General features: G+C 39.9%; 1 protein-coding gene across 2 annotated transcripts in view; it reads right to left on the bottom strand.

Annotated features, from left to right (window-relative positions):
• The window catches only part of LOC128701902 (kin of IRRE-like protein 1), a 139,257-nt gene extending 124,755 nt beyond the window's left edge, over window positions 1-14,502 (bottom strand). For both annotated transcript variants that reach the window (XM_070099824.1, XM_070099825.1), the window contains exon 1: window positions 13,716-14,502. In XM_070099824.1, the coding sequence (XP_069955925.1) occupies window positions 13,716-13,788 (73 nt within the window). In that variant the 5' untranslated portion in view covers window positions 13,789-14,502. The remainder of the gene's footprint in view (window positions 1-13,715) is intronic.
• Window positions 14,503-24,593: the final 10,091 nt, after the last annotated feature.

Below are 24,593 nucleotides of genomic sequence, written 5' to 3'. Positions count from 1 at the left end.
TACTACCACCACCACCACAACTACCACTACTTCCACAAATACCACCACTACCACCACCACTACCACCACCACAACTACCACCACTACCAACACAACTACCACAACCACTACTACCACCACAACTACCACCACAATTACCACCACTACTACCTCCACTCCCACTACCACCGCTCCCACTATTACCACCATCACTACCACCACTCCCACTACCACCCCAACCACTATCACCACAACTACACTACCACCACCACCACTACCACCACTCCCACTACCACCCCAACCACTATCACCACCACCACTACTACCACCACCACTACTACCACCACTACCACCACCACCACTACCATCACCACCACTACCATCACCCTCCCTAAGTTCCACCGTGTATTACCTCCACTTCCTGCTAGCCATTATGGTCGACAATCTTCAATAATGTATTGGGGTGTGCAGCCGCAACTTCTCTATAATGTTTGGCTGTGAGCTCATCAACAACATTCATTTATATAAAATGAACCCAACCCGTTTTCTATTTTCTAATATTATGCACTACTTGCTCTAAAAATTTGTACCTTCCTCAGTGTTAATTTTTATTTTTACAATAAGTAAATGTTCAGATTTATTTATAATATTTTAAGATATGATTCCGTCATAAAAAAAAATCTTTGTATTTAAAAACTAAATTATATAGATTTTTCAATTTTTCAAAATGTTTGGCTCCTTCATTTAAAAAAATTTTTTTTTATACGTTAGTAAATTATTGGGCACCTCCGCATCTCTTGTGGTTTTGTGGACTCGAGATTATTATACGTTAGTATAATATATAAGCAACTGGTGGCTGGGGAGAGGAGATGGAACACACACGAAGCGAAGAGGTGGGGCCAGGAGCTGTGACTTGGCCCCTGTAATCACAAATGGGTAAGTACACACACACACACAGCTCTTTGAGAAGGTAGAGTGGATCTAGTAGCAACCAGCTACTAGGTCCAATTGGGCCAGGAGATATCACTCTACCCCCTGCAGGTGAGGGGCTCTTGATTTAGGGAATGGGATCTGTGCTCCAGTTCCCCGAATTAAGCCTGAATGCCTTCCACATCCCCCCCCCAGGCGCTGTATAATCCTCCGAGTTTAGCGCTTCCCCTTGATTATAATAATCTACCCCCTGCAGCCACAATTATGTGAGTATAATTAGGTGATGAGTGCACACACACAGTTATACAGTTGTCAGGAAGTGGAATAGTCAGACAAGTGACGTAGTGGAGGCAGGAAGCAAACATAGTTTTAAGACGAGGTATGATAAAGCTCAGGGAGAGAGATAACCTAGTAGCGATCAGTGAAGAGGCGGGACCAGAAGCTATGTCTCGACCCCTGCAACCACAAATAGGTGAAAACAAATAGGCGAGTACATATACACTATCAACAAACTAACCTTGTTCTCGGGAATATGTATAGTAGAATAGGAAATGTTCGAGAATGGAATGTTTGAAATGTGTCTGGAATGTCTAGTCATTGGGAATCAAAGAAATTTTCGACCAATGAAGAGTATTAATTGGATATTTTGCTGGATTTTTAAGATACCATAGTTATTGCTATAATGTTCGTCACTACTGAGTCCCGACACGGCTCTTGATGCATCAACGAGCCGTTGTGTTGCAAAGGTCGGACCTCAACAACACATTTATCCTCAAAAGTTTTTTACATTATTCCATGAATTAAGGAAAGATCCTGGACTTTGCCTTACGAAAGCAAAGAAAATGCGCTAGTAGATTATAGTGGAAAAATAAACATGTTAGGAGACAGGGAAACTCACGCGCCTCTTCCCCTCAAGGAAGGTTCCTTGATGTTGGTGAGGGGCTCTTGATCTAGGGAATTGGATCTGTGCTCCAGTTCCCCGAATTAAGCCTGAATGCCTTCCACATTTCCCCCAGGCGCTGTATAATTCTCCAGGTTTAGCGCTTCCCCCTTGATTATAATAATCACGCGCCTCTTAACTACTGTCATGGCCGTAAAATTAATTAGCCGTAAAATGCCAAAGCCGTTCAGTTGAATATATGGAAATTTTTTTAAACCGCGCGAGGAATGGAGGCTCGATACTCTGTCTAACCATTAAGATACACACGTGTTATATACACTGAAAATTTGCTTAAATCCCTAACACAGAGATTATTTTTTACTTGACTGTTGATGCACAGGTGACATTTAGACTGTGATCGTTTGACTAGTCGATAGGTTAAATGTCAATTAACTAACCAACCATTAAGAAATAACATATATATATGTATATATATATATGTATATATATATATTTATATATATATATATATATATATATATATATATATATATATATATATATATATATAATGTGTGTGTGTGTGTGTGTGTGTGTGTGTGTGTGTGTGTGTGTGTGTGTGTGACATGTATGTATGTATACTGACGTAAATGTCAGAGACTTATTTTGATATGGAAGTGAAGTAATGAGTGTAAAATCACATCCCATTGATCTGATGTCACCCAGTTACCCCCAGTCCAAAGGTGACGTGAACTCTAAGAATGACTGACAGTCAGCGTTAGACAGTGACCACCCAATCAGTGTGAGTCAGTGAATGACTGTCAGTGTGAGTCAGTGAATAACTGTCAGTGTGTCAGTGAATGTCAGTGTGAGTCAGTGAATGACTGTCAGTGTGAGTCAGTGAATGCCTGTCTTAGTGTATCTTATATCTGTGAACTTGTGCTCTCTTGAGAATATTCACGTCAGTATTAAATCTTCCTCTTCACCATTATTACATATCACTATTCCATTGCCAGTAAAGTTAGCAAACCAAAAAAAAAAAAACTTTTAAATTTCATGGAAAACTCAAAATTTATTAAAATACAGCTCGAAAATCTCAAAATGAGCACAAATACAGCCAAATATATTTTTCTTTTTAATTTTATATAAAATATTAACATTTTTAATCAAATATTGTTAGTGAAAAATTATTTCTTAGAATTTATTTCTGTCACAGCTGTGTTAAGAGAAATATATACTGGAAGATATATTTCTCACAGCGTATATATGCTGAGACTTTAATACCAATTTCACTGATGAATTTATTCTTTCCTGGTGATGCAAAGGTTATCGTGCAGCCTTTTAATAACCCTCGTGTATCGTGTAGTCGAAAGGCTTTAAACCCCATTAACCAATTAACCAGAATTAACAGTTAAGTTATTTTTAAAAAGTATTTAACTTTATTTCTTAGTTTTTATTCCGTACAGCAGAGCTCTCCCACGTACACTAGAGCTCTCTCACGTACACTAGAGCTCTCCCACGTACACTAGAGCTCTCCCACGTACACTAGAGCTCTCCTACGTACACCAGAGCTCTCCGACGTACACCAGAGCACTCCCACGTACACTAGAGCACTCCCACGTACACTAGAGCACTCCCACGTACACTAGAGCACTCCCGCGTACACTAGAGCTCTCCCACGTACACTAGAGCACTCCTACATGCATTAGAGCACTCCCACGTACACTAGAGCTCTCTCACGTACACTAGAGCTCTCCCACGTACACTAGAGCACTCCCACATACACTAGAGCACTCCCACGTACACTAGAGCACTCCCACGTACACTAGAGCTCTTCCACGTACACTAGAGCACTCCCACGTACCCCAGAGCACTCCCACGTGCACCAGAACACTCCCACGTACCCCAGAGCACTCCCACCTACAGCGAAACACTCCTACGTAGTTTCAACAATCACAATCCTACAATGTCGTCTTCCGTCACCCCCATAAAACAGTTTATAATGTCACGTTGTGGACGAAGTGGTCTCCCGAGTCGCTAATAAAAAAATTGCCTTCCCTAAGGCCGAGAAGCGGCAGGCAATGCACGTATCATTCACCCTTATAGCCAGCAATAAAAATATCGATGCCGTAAGGTCGAGAAGCCGCAGGTGATGCATGTATATTTGTGCAGTATGGTAGGCCATCCACCTGGGCGATATAGAAGTCAGGGAGCAAGATATGATGTCAATCTCTCGTTTTCCATTTGTGACAGTTATAATCATTATTAATTTAATTATAAGCATTATTAATTTAATTATTATAAGCATTATTATTTTTATTATTGAAGTCATTATAATCATTAATATTTCTATTACCATTATTATTATAATCATTTTAATATTTTTATCATTATTTGTATTCTTATGATTATTATAATCATTTTCATTATTATTATTACTGTAAAGTACAGTGAATATTTTAAACGTTTTGTATTCAAGTATAATTTAGTCCTTTCTACTCTCACTTTAAGAGAAATATTTCAGTTGCTTCAAGACGAGGAAGGAAAAAACATTTCATTCGAATTTCTAACCCAGGTGGGTTAACATGCCAGGATAACCCGGGAAAGCTCAAACAGCGTGGCTTACTTCCATTGGGGGTCCTGGTTTAGGTCCTTACGAAGGACGAAACCCACAACAGGTGGATAACTTCTGAGAATCTTTGAATTATTAGTTATAACTATGACTAATTTTTAAAGAGGTGAACCAGTAAGCCAGCAAGCCAGCGGAAGGCATCAGTCAGATAATCAAAAGCTCCAACGGCTGGTCAATATCTGAATAAGATCCGCGTCTGGAAACAGTTTTCCTGTTTCCTCACGAACCTTACCTAACCTAACCATCTGGATTTGTGTGTAGTAAAGACAGCGGCGGACCTATATTTTTGGAGCCCTGAAGCTTGTAACTGTTATGAGTACCCCTTCGCAACCCCTTCGTATACAGCAGACCCAGAAAGTTTAAGCAATATGAACTAAAGTCGTTTCTGGAGCCCCTTCGGGATTAGGGGCCCTCAAGCCTAAGCTTCATTAACTTCACAATAGATCCGCCCCTGAGTAGAAGTAGCAGGTGTTAGGAGACTGGCTCCTACGTCTCTCTCCGAGCAAGATGCAGCAGTGTGGTCAATATTGTTCAGAGAAATTAAATATTTAGTGTTAGAAATAATTTAGAAACTCGACACGCAGATATGTGAAGCATTTGTGTGACACCTTTGAGTAAATATAATTCTCGTAAATCCTGTGTAAATTGCTAATAACATAAATGGCTGTGGTAAATTATTTCATTTGAATTTATTTAATACTCTTTTCATCTCTCTTTGTAAATTGAAAATTGGAAGGTGAATATAGATTTAAGCAGGGATTTACATAAAAGTTTATGGTATTGACTAGCAATTTCCGTTATAACTCGACTCGAAACTCCTCAGGTAAAGGGATTGGATGGAACCATCGGACAGTCATCCAGTGCTTGTTTCATATTACATAATTCTATGTAGCAGGGCTTCCTCAACACACCTTTCTGAACCGTCGAAATATACATTAAAAGCACATTTTTTTTTCTCTCGTTCGTCTATTGAGCATAAAATTTCCTATATATGTTTTTTTTTTATTAAAAATATTTAACATGAATCAGCTGTAAGAAGGCTATTTTTTTCATCCTGTCTTTTCTGTTCCTCGTTCTACTTCTTTGTCACTCCTACTACTTACTGTTAGTGGCCGATTGAAGGCACTAACTTCGCTTTAAATTCATCCATCACGCTTGATCCAGGAAAGGAGGCTAGCTCCAGATCCTTGAAACAGGAAGCCTTTACCAGCATCAAAGCACAACCTTGACGGGTGGTAGGTAGCAGCATCAGCAAGGAATGACCAAAGGTGTCACAGCACACACCTGTTGGTGCTAACATTTCGTTAAATAATATTCACGTGTGTTGGCCTGGTTGCTTCATAAAGGAGCTCTGTTACGAGGCAGGAGCTCTATTAGCCCAGGCTTATATCTAAGTACATGGCAAGCGCTGCAGAGAACAAAAGCCTTTCATTCTCAAGTTAGTTACAATTGCAGTTTGCATTAAGACCTTTACTGAAAGTACTTGGAATAAGGAACAGTTATAAACCATAAGGTCTTTAGTTGAATGTTCATAGTTTATATATATATATATATATATATATATATATATATATATATATATATATATATATATATATATATAATGTAATATAGACAAGACACGCCACGGGGGGGGTGGAAATTTTTAGCTCAAGTACTTTCACACTTCTCAGTGCGTCATCAGGAGCTGTGCAATGTTGTAAAGGCAACAATAGAAGTAAGTTTTCAGAGTGGTAGTGTGGCGGCACCGGCCAGTCTCAGAGTGTCTGGGAAAGGAAAGTGGGATGCCAACCCACACACCTGTCCCCCCCACACCCTACCCCATATGGGCTCGGGTGGGGATAGGACTCACAGTTTGCAAATAGCATGTGGAAAATGCTGGAAGACAGTTAATAGCCAACCCCAAGCTTCTAAACGCTGGGAACAGGTCATGTGACGTAAAAAGTTAAAGTAGTGGATCATTACATACCTTCATTTACAACCTTCTAACTAATGAAATAGAGGGTAAAATATCCGTCATTTGTCAACCGGTGTCGCAGAACCATCCAGAACATTCAGTAAATTCTCGCAGTGCCAGTTAATATGCTTTAGTGAATTTTTCCTATTTAGGCGTGGGGTGTGGAGAGGGGACCGGTGTGTAGGTTGGCATCCCGCTTGCTTTTCCCAGACAGTTTGAGACTGACCGGTGCCACCCCACTGCCACTCTCTGAAAGCTTACCCTACTTCTCCTGTTGTCTTTCCAACATTGCACAGCTCCTGATGACGCACTGAGAAGTGTGAAAGTACTTGATCTAAAGATTTCCACCCCCCATGGCTTGTCTTGCGATTGTTTTGCATATATATATATATATATATATATATATATATATATATATATATATATATATATATATATATATATATATATATTATATATATATATATATATATATATATATATATATATATATATATATATATATATATATATTATATAGTGTGTGTGTGTGTGTGTTTCAACAAGCCGGCTGTATCCCACCGAAACAAGGTGGCCTAAAAAATTTAGTAATTTATACAGAAGGGGTTACTAGCCCCTTGTTTCCAGCACTTTAGCCGCCTCTTACGCCACGTATGGCTTACGGAGGAAGAATTCTGCTCCACTTCCGCTTGGAGATAAAAGGAAATAAAGAACATGAACTAGTGTGAAAACAGAAGAGAACATAGATAAGTATGTATATACATGCATGTGTAGTGTGTCCTAAGTGTAAGTAGAAGTAGTTTGTTTACGAGACTAAAAAAAACGCCAGCAACCCTACCATCATGTAAAACAATTATATATATATATATATATATATATATATATATATATATATATATATATATATATATATATATATATATTATATTCAGTTTACAATTATCCCCTATATTTACTATATTGACGATTACAGTGTCTTTGTACAGTAACATGCAGTCTTATTGACTTTTATGTAGTTGAAAAGCTTCAAACCTTCCAAACCAGCCATTTAGGTCCCATGACGTCACATCATTCGTTCTATTTTTTTTTTTTTTATCAATGTCTTACATTTTTGACGTGTATAAAACTGGCAAATTAACACATCTTTAATTAAATATTGAACGTGAAAGAAACCAGAAATATGTGAATTAATTACTTTATTAAGGAACTCATCTGGAAGTTAGATTATCCGGAAATTCGTCTTGAAACTAAATTCTTTTAAGTTTTTACGCTAGACTTTCAAGTAATGATCGCATATGTTTCCTCACAAGGTTCTCTGTGAAGAAACTGACAGAGAGAGAGAGAGAGATAGAGAAAGAGAGAGAGAGTAATAAAGATAGGGATCCTTAACCTAACCTTGTCAAACCCTGTGTAAAAAAAATAGAAACAGAGAGAGACAGACAGACAAAGACAGAGATAAAGAAGGTAAGAGAAAGCAAAGAATATTTAACTTCACTGTTCTACAGGGAAGGGCGTTTATTCCCTTGTTGTTGAATGTCTGGCTGAAGGGCCTTCATAGATAAGTGCACTCTCAGCATTGCTTATACAAGACAGGAAATGACCACTGTCTGAGATGCATCATGCAACACCCGGCAGGATCTGCCTCAGACTCACATTGGATGATAACATTTCCAGCTGCGTAAACATAGGATGACTAGAGAGCACCCACTGTAGGATATCTTTCAGTCGGTGCCTGAGAGCACCCCACTGTAGGATATCTTTCAGTCGGTGCCTGAGAGCACCCACTGTAGGATATCTTTCAGTCGGTGCCTGAGAGCACCCCACTGTAGGATATCTTTCAGTCGGTGCCTGAGAGCACCCACTGTAGGATATCTTTCAGTCGGTGCCTGAGAGCACCCACTTTAGGATATCTTTCAGTCGGTGCCTGAGAGCACCCCACTGTAGGATATCTTTCAGTCGGTGCCTGAGAGCACCCACTAGGAGCCTGAAATTTTTTCCTTCAACATTTTCCTCTATAACCTGAGAATGGCTGCAAATTTTCAACTCTAGTGTACTGTAACTAGCGGCAGATTCGTGTAACTAATGGCGCGTGCATATGCCCTCTGGTCACTTTTATACTGACCATTTCTGGATTTGAGTTAGATATAACTTGAGGAAGCCTCTACTGATTAGCTTTCTTTTAAAACTGGAGTTGTTATTGAAGTTGGTAGACATTCATCTGACATTTTTATTTTTAAAACTATGCCGAATATTCTGTTAAATAACTTGAGCATAAATGCTCTCAACAGTGTTAATCTTTAATGGCTGGTACATATTGTGGACATGGACAGGATAATGCTCGTTACATTTAGGTTTGTAGATGCAAACTGGCAAATTTCGTAACAAAACTTGGCATCGGTGGAGTCCAAACAATAACTGGAGAATGTTTTCTTCTGATTGGATTCAAACGTTTAAGGATGGTGAGACTTGCATTAAAAAGTTGCATTATTTGTTGGTTGTGTAGGAGACATTTTGCCATCGGGTCTGCATAGTTGAGGTAGTAGCAGTATTGCTCGGCCTCCAGCTGTTGCTCAGGTTTTCCTGATGCAGTTGTTAACCTCTTCATTCCTTGTAATCTTTCCATCAGACCTACAAACAAAACCATGGTACCCAACTCAGTCTGCTGATGTACTGCCGCAGAAACACCTGCATTCGGAGAGGACAGTGGCAGAAACGAAAGTGCAACAACAGTTCGTATGATCAAGACGTATGCCTAGAAAGGAACTGGAATGGTCAATAGGAAATCCCCGGCATGAGAGGCTCTCACGGCCACTAAAAAATAAAGCAGTGATGCAGAAATGAGAAAAAAGCATTGAAACATTAAAGAATTTTAAAAGCTTAATGATAAATATACCACAGAAGACGAAACACCAGTATAAGCCATACTCCTGTAATTATAAATAGCAAATTACATAAACATACACGCTGCCAGTTAATGGAGAAAATAACGGTAACTTTGTAAACCGCCTGAGAAGACAGACTTTATAATAAAAACCATCGTGAACCGAGGAACGGGAAATCCTGTTTGACGAAGTGAATTCTGCAACACGATGAAAAAACCGAAAGGAGAGAGAAGTCTGAGTGGACTGTTAAAGTTAACCTTGACATAATAATAATAATAATAATAATAATAATAATAATAATAATAATAGCAATAATAATTATCAATAATTGCAATTCATCCAGCAATATGGGCACACTAAACTGAAGGCCCATAGTGTACACAGCATTTCGTATAAGTCGTTAAGAGTAAGTAAAACGACTATTGCCAAAAAAAGAAAAAAAAAAAAAAAAAAAAAAAGTGCATCTGAAGATGCAGACTATGGTGCTGGCAAAGAATGCCTGTATATGGTAGTTTCTTTCGTCTCTATTCTAGGCAACATGGCCTTTGTGGTAAAGGTCAAGATTAGCCAACATGAAACCTCAGATTAGGTTTGATTCCCGTCCAGTTCCGTAAGTCATTCGAGTACACACACTACATACTAATATATATATATATATATATATATATATATATATATATATATATATATATATATATATATATATATAATGTTTATGGGTTATAAAATTACTCTGAAAAAGACAGCAAACCTTGGGCCAGCATGCACTCATATTAAATAATGAAGCACGAGTGCAAATAATTAATATAGTATATGGAAGGACAAACTCACCTATACAAAAATATATATAATAATAGTAACTTACATACAGCTTATAACTACTACAAAAAAAAAGCCACACTATAGTTCACATTAACTCACTAGCACACTGCTGCTAATGAATTAAAATAAATGAACATTTATGAACAGGGAGGCTCCATGACACCCCTCCTTTCTACAGGCTACATAGCCTACAGTGGAAATGTTAAATACTCTCCAAAACACTGGCCGTTGCATACTAAGGCTTTACAAATAAACATGAGAGCACTTAAACACAAACACCTTTGGTATACACTAAAAATAAAAATACCAAAATTACCTACTCAAACTACCGCCCAAGTATGATTGCTTTACTCCCGTCACCACCCGACTCGTACTGGACTAAACACACCTCTCATTTGCTTCTGTCCTGGCCATTTCCTGACTGGCAGGAATAAAACGTGTTCGCTTTCAGGGAATAATCCACGTCCGCTTTCAGTATACTACACGGAAAATGACATATATGGAGCGTTATTTATATAAATATTTTTTACAGTACTCCGTAACATTATATATATATATATATATATATATATATATATATATATATATATATATATATATATATATATATATATATATATATATATATATATATACAGTGTGTGAGCACTTTACAGTGCGATGAACGAAATTACGAAAGGCTGAATATTTTCGCTATTTTTAACATATACCTTGTGGAAATTTAGAGTTAAAATTTTTTTCATAAAAACAGCGTTTGACTAATGGTACGTTCTTGCGAGCTGGCGTTGTGACCGATTTTTGTTAGCTAACTCAGTCAGGGAGGCTGGCAAATATTTCTCACTTAATATAATAACCGTTTCTCATCACCATGGGCCAAGCAGAGGAGTTAACAAGGTGATACGCAGAGAGGCTAGCAGGCTGCTGAGTTGGCTGCCAAGTAAGTAGGCAGACGGTAATGAAGACAGACATGCAATTAGGCAGACTTGCAGAAAAGTAAACTGGCTCTCTGACAGACAGTCAAAAAAAAAAAAGATAGGCAAGCAAGAAGACAGGCCAACAAACAGAGGAGGGAAAACAGCCAGGAATCACGCAGACAGGCCGACAAACAGGCAAGCAGGGAGGACGGAAGTCAATCATGGAGACAGACAGGCCTCCGTTAACGCCAGTTCCTCCTCGCCACAAGTAACTCAATTGAGTGACTTGGTAATTTACTTCTAAGAACTCGACACGGACTCCAGCAATGATTCACTGGGACAGGTTCGTGTGATTGTCTCATCGTGCCGTCGTGTGATTGTGCCCCCGAGTTGTCGTGTGGTCGTGTAATCGTGTGACTGTATCATCGTGTAGTCGTGTGATTGTGTGGCATCGTTACATGGGGAATTATATGCGATAGCTGACATCTCCATCTATAATGATATTATCGGTCATAATAATATTTTCTTTTACTACAGTTGTCTTCTACAGGGGTAAGATGATCCAATAAAGAACTATTGCCCATTGTTCATTCAGTATCTGTTGACAGAAATACACAGACATCCTCACCCCTTCCCTCAGACTGTAGGTACTTTATTTCTCTGCTTTAGGACTTAAGTCCACCTATCACCTAATACCTCGTCCATATTCTCCCTCCAACCCTTCCTGGGACGACCCCCTTCCTCTCCTTTCTTCTAACCTGGATTTACTAACACTTCGTCATATTCTTCTTCTTCACCTTCTCAAGATCCCCAAACCACCTCAAAAATCTCTCCCATTACCTCTAAATTATACCTTTAGTAACGCCACATAGTCTTCTAATAATTTTAAACTCTCCTATTTCACCCATTAATATTGACACCAGACATTGCTTTCTAACATGACAACTCTGCCACCAGCATCCTCCAAGGTTTAAATTGTTATAATCATGGGGAAGCGCTTAACCCGTAGGACTATACAGCGTCTGGGGGGGGGGATGGATGGTATTCAGGCTTAATTCAGGGAACTGGAGCAGATATAATTCCCTAGATCAAGAGCCCCTCACCAGCGTCAAGGGACCTCCCTGGAGGGGTCCAACGTTTAAAGTGCATTCCTCTCATCTATTTAAAAGAGGTAATATTGTTGTACTCTGACATTCTTATTTTTTCCCCTATAGACTGACGTATTTTTCTCCACAGATGCCTCAACACTTCACTTACCTTTTTCCCGCCTTGTCTTTCACAGATGAATCTGCCGACATGTCCACGCCCAGATTTCTAAATGCTGTCATTGTTTCCATACTCCTCAATCTTCAATTTTCTAAATAACGGTGTACTCATCACCTTGTCTTTTATGCTCATTACTTATTTCTTTTTTTGCAAATTCTTCCAAATTCCTCTACCAACCTTTGCAGCTTCTCGTCAAAATTTCTCAAAAGAACCATGTTATCGGCAAATACAAGCAAAACATTTTATCCAATGCTTTCTCTTTTAATCCCAAGCCTTTTCCCAACACCTTTCTCATAACCTTATTCACTACCTTATTAAACAACCATGGCCACATCACACCCTTGTCTAAGGCTTACTGTTAGTGAAAATAATTTCTCTCTCTCTCTCTCTCTCTCTCTCTCTCTCTCTCTCTCTCTCTCTCTCTCTCTCTCTCTCTCTCTCTCTCTCCCTCCCACATATCCCAGCCTGAGTCACCATCCGCATAAAAACTCTTTACACCTATTACTAACCTTCTTATTCCTTACAATATCTGCCACATTGCTTGATTTCCACATTTTCTCCATAAATGAGACGAACAGTTCATTACCAATATTTAAATATTATTCACCTATATGCTTCACTTTAAACACTTGGTCTACATATCCTTCCTAAATCCTCCTTATTTTCTTCAAATCCTACTTTCTGAACAAACCACTAACGTTTTCAAAATTAATTCCAGCAGACACTTATTCCGGTATACTCAACATACGTATTCACCAATTATTCTTGCGCTCTTTCTCTTATCCTATGCATGCTCTTTACCACTCCTTAGGTACCTTCCCTTCTTTCCTTCATATATTGAACAAATACACCAACAACTTCAAAGTTACATGCCCAAATGCATTACCCTCTTTCATTCTACCCAGAGGCTCACACACATTCCCCACACATTTGCCTCTTCCTCTCTCATACAAGATGTTGTACCTCCTTGACCAATGCATCATATCGCTACTTCCCTTTCTTCATCATCTAACAGTTCTTCATTACATTCCCTTCATCTTCCCAGTACCTCCAACTTTCCATCTAATATCCCCCCGTCTTCGATTTTAACTGGCAAATCCATTGGCTCCCAATGCTCTCTCAGCTTATTAGTCTCCCTCCCAAACGGTTTCCTATTCTCAGCAATACTGTTCAATAAAAACTCCCTCATTTTCTCATTGGTTCTCCTTGTTGTTAAGGGAAAGTAATCAGGTTTGCTACAAGGACGAGAAGAGGAATCTCAAATTCTCTGATCAAGAGCACTGAGCCAGCATCTTGGCACCTACATGGACGCAAAAATGAATTAATCAAGTAGCCATCAACTAGGACAGACTGTTTACTCACTACCTACTGCTCAATCAAGCTGTGGAACCGTAATGTTTTGCGGGTTAGACATTTCACGCCCAGCTAAGCGATCACTGAACCGAGCACTTACCAGGGCTGGTCGGCATCTTGCAGATTCCAACGTGAAGCAGCAGAGGAAGCAAGATGGAGACTATTGATGACATTGTTGATGTGTGCTAGTAGAGTGTTGAGGTGGAGTCTGTTGATGGGTGTTAGTGGACAGTGCTGGTGGAATTACCTGACGGAGTGTGTTGCGTCTGTTGGTATGGTGTGTTGTGTGTTGGTGTTGTGTCTTGATGCGTGATGGTGCAGTGTGCTGGTGTGTCTTGGAGTACCGTGTTGATGTGTTGATGTACTGTGTTAATGTGTGTTGCTGTAATACATTGATGAATGCTAGTGGAGTGTTTTGGTTAAGTAGTGAGGGAGTGTGTAGTGAAGGAGTGTGCAGTGATGGAGTGTGCAGTGATGGAGTGTGTAGTGATGGAGTGTGTAGTGATGGAGTGTGTAGTGATGGAGTGTGTAGTGATGGGGTGTGTAGTGATAATGTGTAGTGATGGAGTATGTAGTGATGGAGTGTGTAGTGATGGAGTGTGTAGTGATGGAGTGTGTAGTGATGGAGTGTGTAGTGGAGTGTGTAGTGATGGAGTGTGTAGTGATGGGGTGTGTAGTGATAATGTGTAGTGATAATGTGTAGTGATGGGGTGTGTATTGACGGAGTGTGTAGTGATGGGGTGTGTAGTGATAATGTGTAGTGATAATGTGTAGTGACGGAGTGTGTATTGACGGAGTGTGTAGTGACGGAGTGTGTATTGACGGAGTGTGTATTGACGGAGTGTGTATTGACGGAGTGTGTATTGACGGAGTGTGTATTGACGGAGTGTGTATTGACGGAGTGTGTATTGACGGAGTGTGTATTGACGGAGTGTGTATTGACGGAGTGTGTATTGACGGAGTGTGTAGTGACGGAGTGTGTAGTGACGGAGTGTGTAGTGACGGAGTGTGTAGTGACGGAGTGTGTAGTGACGGAGTGTGTAGTGACGGAGTGTGTAGTGATGGAGTGTAGTGATGGAGTGTGTAGTGACGGAGTGTAGTGATGGAGTGTGTAGTGATGGAGTGTGTAGTGATGGAGTGTGTAGTGATGGAGTGTAGTGATGGAGTGTGTAGTGATGGAGTGTAGTGATGGAGTGTGTAGTGACGGAGTGTAGTGATGGAGTGTGTAGTGATGGAGTGTAGTGATGGAGTGTGTAGTGATGGAGTGTAGTGATGGAGTGTGTAGTGATGGAGTGTGTAGTGATGGAGTGTAGTGATGGAGTGTGTAGTGACGGAGTGTAGTGATGGAGTGTGTAGTGATGGAGTGTAGTGATGGAGTGTGTAGTGACGGAGTGTAGTGATGGAGTGTGTAGTGATGGAGTGTGTAGTGATGGAGTGTGTAGTGATGGAGTGTAGTGATGGAGTGTGTAGTGATGGAGTGTAGTGATGGAGTGTGTAGTGATGGAGTGTGTAGTGACGGAGTGTGTAGTGACGGAGTGTAGTGATGGAGTGTGTAGTGACGGAGTGTGCGGTGACGGAGTGTGTATTGACGGAGTGTGTATTGACGGAGTGTGCGGTGACGGAGTGTGTAGTGACGGAGTGTGTAGTGACGGAGTGTGTAGTGACGGAGTGTGCGGTGACGGAGTGTGTAGTGACGGAGTGTGTAGTGACGGAGTGTGTAGTGACGGAGTGTGCGGTGACGGAGTGTGTAGTGACGGAGTGTGTAGTGATGGAGTGTGTAGTGACGGAGTGTAGTGATGGAGTGTGTAGTGACGGAGTGTGCGGTGACGGAGTGTGTAGTGACGGAGTTTGTAGTGACGGAGTGTGTAGTGACGGAGTGTGTAGTGACGGAGTGTAGTGATGGAGTGTGTAGTGACGGAGTGTGCGGTGACGGAGTGTGTAGTGACGGAGTGTGTAGTGACGGAGTGTGTAGTGACGGAGTGTAGTGATGGAGTGTGTAGTGACGGAGTGTGCGGTGACGGAGTGTGTAGTGACGGAGTGTGTATTGACGGAGTGTGCGGTGACGGAGTGTGCGGTGACGGAGTGTGTAGTGACGGAGTGTGTATTGACGGAGTGTGTATTGACGGAGTGTGCGGTGACGGAGTGTGTAGTGACGGAGTGTGTAGTGATGGAGTGTGTAGTGATGGAGTGTGTAGTGACGGAGTGTAGTGATGGAGTGTGTAGTGACGGAGTGTGCGGTGACGGAGTGTGTAGTGACGGAGTGTGTATTGACGGAGTGTGCGGTGACGGAGTGTGTAGTGATGGAGTGTGTAGTGATGGAGAGTGTAGTGACGGAGTGTGTAGTGATGGAGTGTGTAGTGATGGAGAGTGTAGTGACGGAGTGTGTAGTGACGGAGTGTGTAGTGACGGAGTGTGTAGTGATGGAGTGTGTAGTGATGGAGTGTAGTGATGGAGTGTGTAGTGATGGAGTGTGTAGTGATGGAGAGTGTAGTGACGGAGTGTGTAGTGACGGAGTGTGTAGTGACGGAGTGTGTAGTGATGGAGTGTGTAGTGATGGAGTGTGTAGTGATGGAGTGTGTAGTGATGGAGTGTGTAGTGATGGAGTGTGTAGTGATGTAGTGTAGTGATGGAGAGTGTAGTGATGGAGTGTGTAGTGATGGAGTGTGTAGTGATGGAGTGTAGTGATGGAGTGTAGTGATGGAGAGTGTAGTGATGGAGTGTAGTGATGGAGTGTAGTGATGGAGTGTAGTGATGGAGTGTAGTGATGGAGAGTGTAGTGATGGAGTGTAGTGATGGAGTGTAGTGATGGAGTGTAGTGATGGAGAGTGTAGTGATGGAGTGTAGTGATGGAGTGTAGTGATGGAGTGTAGTGATGGAGTGTAGTGATGGAGTGTAGTGATGGAGTGTAGTGATGGAGTGTAGAGATGGAGTGTAGTGATGGAGTGTAGTGATGGAGTGTAGTGATGGAGTGTAGTGATGGAGTAATAATCTAGATTATCATAATGTTTCCTTGTTTTCCACTCTTTATTTGCTTTATTGTATGTTCCTTGTTTGTTTTTTTGGTTATTGCATTTCTTTTTTCCTGCATTTCATTCTATTTATTCTTTTCTCCTTCTTTCTACTTATTCTTTAGTTTCTTCTTCGAAATTTTCTTACTTTCTCTTCTTTTCTTTTCTTTTATTTTTTATTCGTGTTTTTATTTTTTGCATTTTTCTTTTAAATTTTGTTTTTCGCTTAAGGAAAAAACACTTTTTTCTTTATATTCTTTCACTTTTATTCATTATCATATTAATGTTCAGATTTTTTCTTCTTCATTGTGTTTATTCTTACAATTTATCCCTATTACTCTCTTCGTTAATCTGTTCATATATTTTGACTTATTTATATCTTGTTCTTTCTTCTGTTTATTCCGTTTTCTTTAATGTGTAGTAATTCTGTTTCTTGTTTTGTCTTTTTTTCTCGTCTCTTGTTCTTTCCAGTCTTTATCTTTTATTTCTAATACGTATTTTCTTAACGGATTTTCTTCTTTTTCTTATCTTCTATCATTCCACAGCTCTTATTTTTTGTTATTTCTTATTCTTCATTTCTCATCTCTTGTTCTGATTCCTTTTATCATGTCTTAATTCTATTTTCTTATAACCTTTTGCTTGTATTATCTATTATTCTTTAATCTGTTGCCCTTTATCTCTGTTCTCTTGCCACTTTAATTCTCCACATATCTATTGTCCTTCCCTTATCTCCTCTGGTTTATTCTATATTCCCCTAATCTTTTGCCGTTTTCTCATCTCTCCTTCCTTTACTCTCCTCTTATTTTTCTTGTTAAAACAGTTTCCTGAATTTTATTGACCTATCTCTGTTTTTTTTTTTAATTAGTAATTCCTACGACAAAGAACAGGAATTCTCATTATATATATATATATATAGATTATTTATATTATATATTGCAAATGCATATAAAATTATTTCGTGGAATCATTTACAGTTATATTCGCCTGTTTACGTTCCACGAAAATTGTCATTTTTGGCTTCCACGTAAACATCGTTTTTTTTTTTTTTAGTTAATATATATTTTCGATGGATTTGTTGTAATTACGGCTGTATTTCCATTCGATATTTCTCTAGCGTTGAATATAATACTTCGTATCTCGAGGGAAAAATTAACTCACTAGGCACCAATAACTGAATTATCCAATAGAACTTCCATCGTGAAAACTGTCACAGGTTTGTGAGCTTAGCGGGAACAGAGGGGAAAATATTGCCTGGTGGATGTATATCTCCGACAGGAGGAGAAGCGACGCACCAACCCACTCACTGAGGCCGCCGCGGTGCTACTGACTTTATTCCATTGCTTGGAGCTCTCAACCCCGCCTCAAAGCTCACTAACGCCACCACGAAACACGGGTAATGATGTAGGACATTACCTCCAAGCAAACTACACGTATCTTTGAAGGAGATGTAAGATTAATGTTACTAACAGCGCGTGGATGTCTTTCATGCGATGCGTGAGTCGAGAGAAGTATCCAGGGAATCACATAACCCCAGTCACTCAGAATTGCCATATCACTGGAAGAAAATAAGGTGTCAGTAGAGTGGAAACTGGTACATGTTTCCTTGATTATCGTCCCATCAGCTTAAACGTGAGTTTCAGGAAAAATCAAGTCTATTATTGGAGGTAAGATAATTCCCAGGAAAATAATAGTCTATTGATCGAAAACCAACATGGTTTCGGCAATAATAGATAATACCTGACTAATTTACTCGATTTTATAATTAATACGAGTATAAACAAAAACTGGGATGAGAAGGTTACCTCAAATATATTAATTCTGCATTTCTAGAGAGCAGTCGATAAGGTCTCCCATCAAAGATCAACAGTCAAAATATAAGCACATGGTATAGAAGACAGACTTCCTGCCTGGAGTAGTGACTGGCTCACAGACAAACAGAAGTACTCAACAGAGAGGTGTCTGAGTGACCTCTGTTAATAGTGGAGTTCCATAGGGATCGCTTCTTTGTTTAATACTCTTCACAGTGTAATGTACATAAGTGATCTTGAGGCAAGGTTAACATCTAAGATATCAACATTTGCAGGTGACACCAAACTTGGGGAAAGTGCAGTATCCGAAGCACACTGGGTATTCAGAGTGATCTGAACAGGCTGGAGCTGTGGTCGAAGAAGTGGAATATTAGTATATAACAATGTATTTCGGTTATGCAGTCTCCTACATGATTACAGAATGTTTGGCAACAAACTAACCGAAACAAGAACAATAAAAGACCTCAGAGTAATCATAAGCAACGTCTTCAAAAGTACCAAGCAATGCTTTCTGTGAGTAACAAAGCAAACAGAATTGTAGGTTTTACAGCTGGAAGTTACGATCACAAAATATCAGACACCATATTGACTTTATATAACGCTTTGTTTGGCCACATCTTGAATATGCTATCAAGTTTTGGTCTCCAATTTGTATAAACGACGAAGATATACTGAAGAAAAAAGAGAGAAGAGATACTCAACTCGCACCATTGCTCAGAAGCAACTCATGTGAAGACACTTAAAGAAAAGCAGCCTTTTTTCTCTTATGAAAGGGAGATACGAGATCTAATTCTACCCTTTTAATTAAAATACTGACTTGCCTTGAAGCACTAAAAAAATAAAAAACTATTTGATGTTCCTAATTAGTCTTGTAACTATGGAATATAAGTACGAGGCAGAAGATGCAGCACGAGCGTATGTAAAGTTTTTTTTTTTTTATTGCAAACAGGATTGTATCAGAATGGAATAAACTACCCGTCAATGTTGCTAGAGAGAAGACATTGCAATCATTCAATACCAGCTGGACAATACTTTCCAAGTGCAGGATTCAGCTGGACACATCGTGTAATGGTAGATGGTATGAGAATACTGACAAATTGTAGTTGATAAAGACTTACACGTAGTAATTGCAACCTTTAAGACAACATTTCGCCTACAAATAAGTTTTTTTTTTTTTCAAATCTAATAAAACGTACCTGATGGTAGCACAATATATAGCAGTCTCAGCCAGACAGTGAATGTTGGAGTTTACAAAATTCCACGTGGAAGTTGTAGCAAGGTGTACATACTGTAAGTGAAACTCTCGTGTAAAAGGACACATGTGGAACTAATGTTGCTTTTTACTTTGGCAACATTTCGTTCTCCAGGAACTTTGTCAAGCCGTTACCACAACAAAATGAAACATTAGTTGCACATATATCCTTTCATCGAAAATACTGTCGGTAATTCTAACATTACTGTAACTTGTTACTAATCTAACCTCCCCTATCAACGAACACTAACACTGGCCAACAGCCAGTGGCTAACGCGACGGTCTGGAGTTTTGAGACTCTCTGATCGCAATTCTAACCCCGCCCGTGGTATGGTTTGTTTGTAATCGTGTCATTACGACGTCGTGAGTCAGTTCCATCTGCCTCAATGCATTCGAGAAAAAATAGAGTTATTTCCTTTAAAGTTTCAAAAGGCAGAGCAGCTACAGCTTAACTTCTTCAAGAGATCTAGAAACCATATATATATATATATATATTATATATATATATATATATATATATATATATATATATATATATATATATATATATATATATATATACACACACACAGTGTGTCAGGGAAGGATAGAGCCAGCCTCCTGGCAGTGAGAGCCCCTCATGCAGGGATTTTTCTATTGGCTGTTCCCAACTCCAGCCTTGGCACACGGCTCGACCCACAGACCATCCGCATCGGTGTTGCCCTTCGACTTGCCGCCCCTATTCTCGCCGAACACAGGTGTATTTGTGGCAGTGAAGCAGCAGACCGATTTGGGTACCATGGTCTTGTGTGCCGTAAATCCGAGGAAAAGATTGCAAGACATGAGGAGGTTAATAACATAATCAAGAGGAGCCTCACAACAGCCGGATGCCCAGCAGTAAGGGAGCCACCCCAGCTATGCAGATCTGATGGCAGCCAGAGGCGTCCAGATGGTATCACCCTTCTAGATTGGACAGACGGGAAGCAGGTGGTGTGGGACTACACATGTGCATCCACCTTGGCTGATACCTATGTCAAATACACCAGGGAGGAAGGAGGGGCAGCTGCCAGCTTCAGGGAGTCCCAAAAGTCTAGAAAATATAGAGAACTTGCCCATCATTATATGTTTGTTCCTATAGGCTCAGAGACCCTTGGCTCATGGGGAAAGAATGCATCTAAATTCCTTAAGGAGCCGGGAAAAAGACTCATCAGGGTAACTAGGGATCCCAGGGCAGCTAGTTTTCTGTTCCAGCGGCTCGGTGCGGCTGTTCAAAGGGGTAATGCCTGCTGTATTTTGGGCACACGCCCCAGCTTTGAGGAGCTGGATGAGATTTTCGTCTCATAATAGGTGATACACACGTAACAACATGTACCGTATATGCCACCTTTATATCAACAATGTATCTCTTAAATCTTCTGTACCATATTATGTAATAAAATATTCCTATTGGTAAAAAAAAAATATGAAAAGATGGGGTGGTAGGGGAAGTGGAATATTCAAACGGCTTCAGGAAGAAATCCAAAATTCTTCCTTGAAGCCTTTTTATCCACTTCTCCGAGGCTATGGGTCGCAGGGTTTACACCAGTGGTGGACCCCATCCTACATATATATATATATATATATATATATATATATATATATATATATATATATATATATATATATATATATATATATATATATATATATATATATATATATATATCAGTTCAGGAAGCAAAGATAAATCACGAATTACAAATGAAACAAGAAGATATGACAACAAGATTTAAAATAAATAAAATATACAATAAAATGGACTAGAAAGATATCTTGCCAAACACAGAGAGTAAAATACTAACTAGACTTTTAAATTACGGAGAAAAGCTAAAGAGAACGAATATTAGAGAGCATGTATTGGCAGTAGGCTGGTAGATAACTGACAGATAGCTGCCATGGCAACCAAGAACTGGTGTCGTGTGCCACAACTTCTAGGAACTTGGTTGACGATTTAATTAGAGATGGAACAATACGAATATAGGTAATCACACTCACCCACAGCGAAGATATGGTATACTTACCCCTGCCTCTCACATTTACACTTACAACCCCACATACACTTACATCCTTACCCTTGCACTTATACCCTTGACACGTACACATTAGCACTAATACTCATACACACACTATTACACAACAGCACTTTCCTTCTCACACAATTACAACTTAACTCTTACACTAACCCCTCCCCCTCTTAGTATCACAACCTCAAACTTACACCTTAACACTTACACATTTACACTTATACCCTCACACGTATACTTACACCCTCACACTTACATTTACCCAGCTCATACTCTTAACACAGTGGCTTTCAACGTTTTATAAGTGATGGGACCTTCAAGTCACCTACCTCTTATGGCAACCATAAACAATTTTCTATTCAAACCCCTTTCCATGAGTACTTAAACTTATTAATAATAATACTAACATACATGCACGTAAAACACACATACGGAATACAAAATATACAATGTTAATAGTGTAATACATAAGCATTATAGATCACAATAAATTAAACGAAGACATGAACATCAAAATGGTATACAATACCGACAGGCTGTTAGGTAAGACACATATGCAACAGTTAGACAACTTTATTTCGGAATAAAGTTGTCTAACTGTTGCATATGTGTCTTACCTAAACGAAAACAGAAACTAACTTGTCATATATAACTTTTTCGAAATATTTGTGGAAAATTTTAAGACAATTACCAGAGTTTTTTTCGCAACTTGTGGTTATTCATTCTTAATCTCTGTCCAGAATTCGTTCAGAGGTGCTTACTTATGCTTTAAATTCTGACTGCTCTCATTATCTGTTTCGATTAAGTCCTCTTTTACTTTGAAATTGAGTTTCGATGGGCTTGGAGAAGCTATGCCAGAATTACTAGTAATCTTGAGGCACCCCTAGGCACTATCAGTGCCACATCAGTGTGCCGCGGCACCCTGTTTGAAAAAAAAAATTGCTTTAACATACACTCTCATACTTACATTTACAAGATTACGCTGTCCCTCTCATCCATACTTTCACATTTACACCATAAAACTCAAACCTATCCTAACACATACCCCCATTAAACCCACCACTACACACACACACACACACACACACACACACACACACACACACACACATTCTGCAGAGTGAAGTAGTGGAAGCAGGATCCATACATAGCTTTAAGAAGAGGTACGATAAGGTTCATGGAGCAGGGAGGGGGAGGACCTAGTAGTGAGCAGCGAAGAGGCGGGGCCAGGAACTGTGAATTGACCCCTGCAACTACAACTAGGTGCACACGGGCGCTCGCGCTCGCACACACACACACACACACACACACACACACACACACACACACACACACACACACACACACACACACCTCACAATTCGCCCCAACGTCTCAAAACAACCCCAGTAAGACTCAAGAAATCGTAATAATGACACGATTGCAAACAAACCATACCCCCGGCCGGGATTGAACCCGCGGTCATAGAGTCTCAAAACTATAGCCCGTCGCGTTAGCCACTAGACCAGCTAGCCACAATAAGATTCATCCAACTAGCTGGTCTAGTGGCTGACGCGACGGGCTGGAGTTTTGAGACTCTATGACCGCGGGATCAATCCCGGCCGGGGGTATGGTTTAACCCCAGTAAGTTTATATATATACTGATCCAAGTGATCCTTAATGGTAATAATAATAAATCTTACACCACGAGATGAACATATTTAAACTCGGATCCCATGACGCAAAAGTGTTATAGAAAACACGAAACATTGTAGAAAAAAAAAACATATATTGTAAGAGTTAATTCCTACCTGGAGGTTACCTGAAGGTTATTCCGGGGATCAACGCCCCCGCGGCCCGGTCCATGACCAGGCCTCCCGATGGATCAGGGCCTGATCAACTAGGCTGTTACTGCTGGCCGCACGCAGTCCAACGTACGAGCCACAGCCCGGCTGATCCGGCACTGACTTTAGGTATCTGTCCAGCTCTCTCTTGAAGGCAGCCAGGGGTTTATTGGCAATTCCCCTAATGCTTGATGGGAGGCTGTTGAACAGTTTTGGGCCCCGGATACTTATGGTGTTTTCCCTTAGTGTACCAATGGCGCCCCTACTTTTTATTGGGGGCATTTTGCATCGCCTGCCCAGTATTTTACTTTCGTAGGGAGTGATTTCTGTGTGCAGATTCCTAGATGTGGGTCAGTTGTTTTCATACATTTTTTTCCACTTAAATTAAAAACTAACACAAAAAAAAGTCATGTTAGTTGAGTTTCTGCGAAGGTTTACAAATCTGGAACAAAAAAATACGTGATTGTTTGCTTGCTTCCGGACCCAGTTGCTTGCCTGCCTTTCTGATTGGCAGTCAGCTTTTGTCCTACTTGCCTGCCTTTCTTACTGGCAGACTTCCCGCTGACCTACCAGCCTGTATGTTTGTATATATGACTGCCTGCCTGCCTGCCTGCCTGCCTGCCTGCCTGCCTTCTTATCTGTGTGGCTACATTTTGTCCCCTGTTAGACTACCTGCCTCCCTATATACCTGATATATATATATATATATATATATATATATATATATATATATATATATATATATATATATATAATCATATGAAGTTTTTATCGCTGTATTCATGTTACCTCTGTTTAATTACCAGTCAAAATCGGATGAAATAATCTGGTCACAACTCAATTCGTTATCCCATCAATGGGTTCATTGATAACAAATCCCAATGTTATCAGCGTCGGATTTGTCGATGATTCAGTTCACTTTACGAACGAAGTACAATATGAAAACTACCAAAAAATAAAATAAATGTTGAAATCCACGATAGGCCTGGTAAATATGCGAACACTTTCCGAATGGGATCAAACTCCACTGTGAATACTTTGGAAA

This window comes from Cherax quadricarinatus, chromosome 69, assembly GCF_038502225.1.
Source record: "Cherax quadricarinatus isolate ZL_2023a chromosome 69, ASM3850222v1, whole genome shotgun sequence".
In the NCBI taxonomy this organism is placed as follows: Eukaryota; Metazoa; Arthropoda; class Malacostraca; order Decapoda; family Parastacidae; genus Cherax; species Cherax quadricarinatus.
The sequence above is the reverse complement of the archived record's forward strand: the minus strand, read 5'-3'. Positions and strand labels throughout refer to the sequence as shown.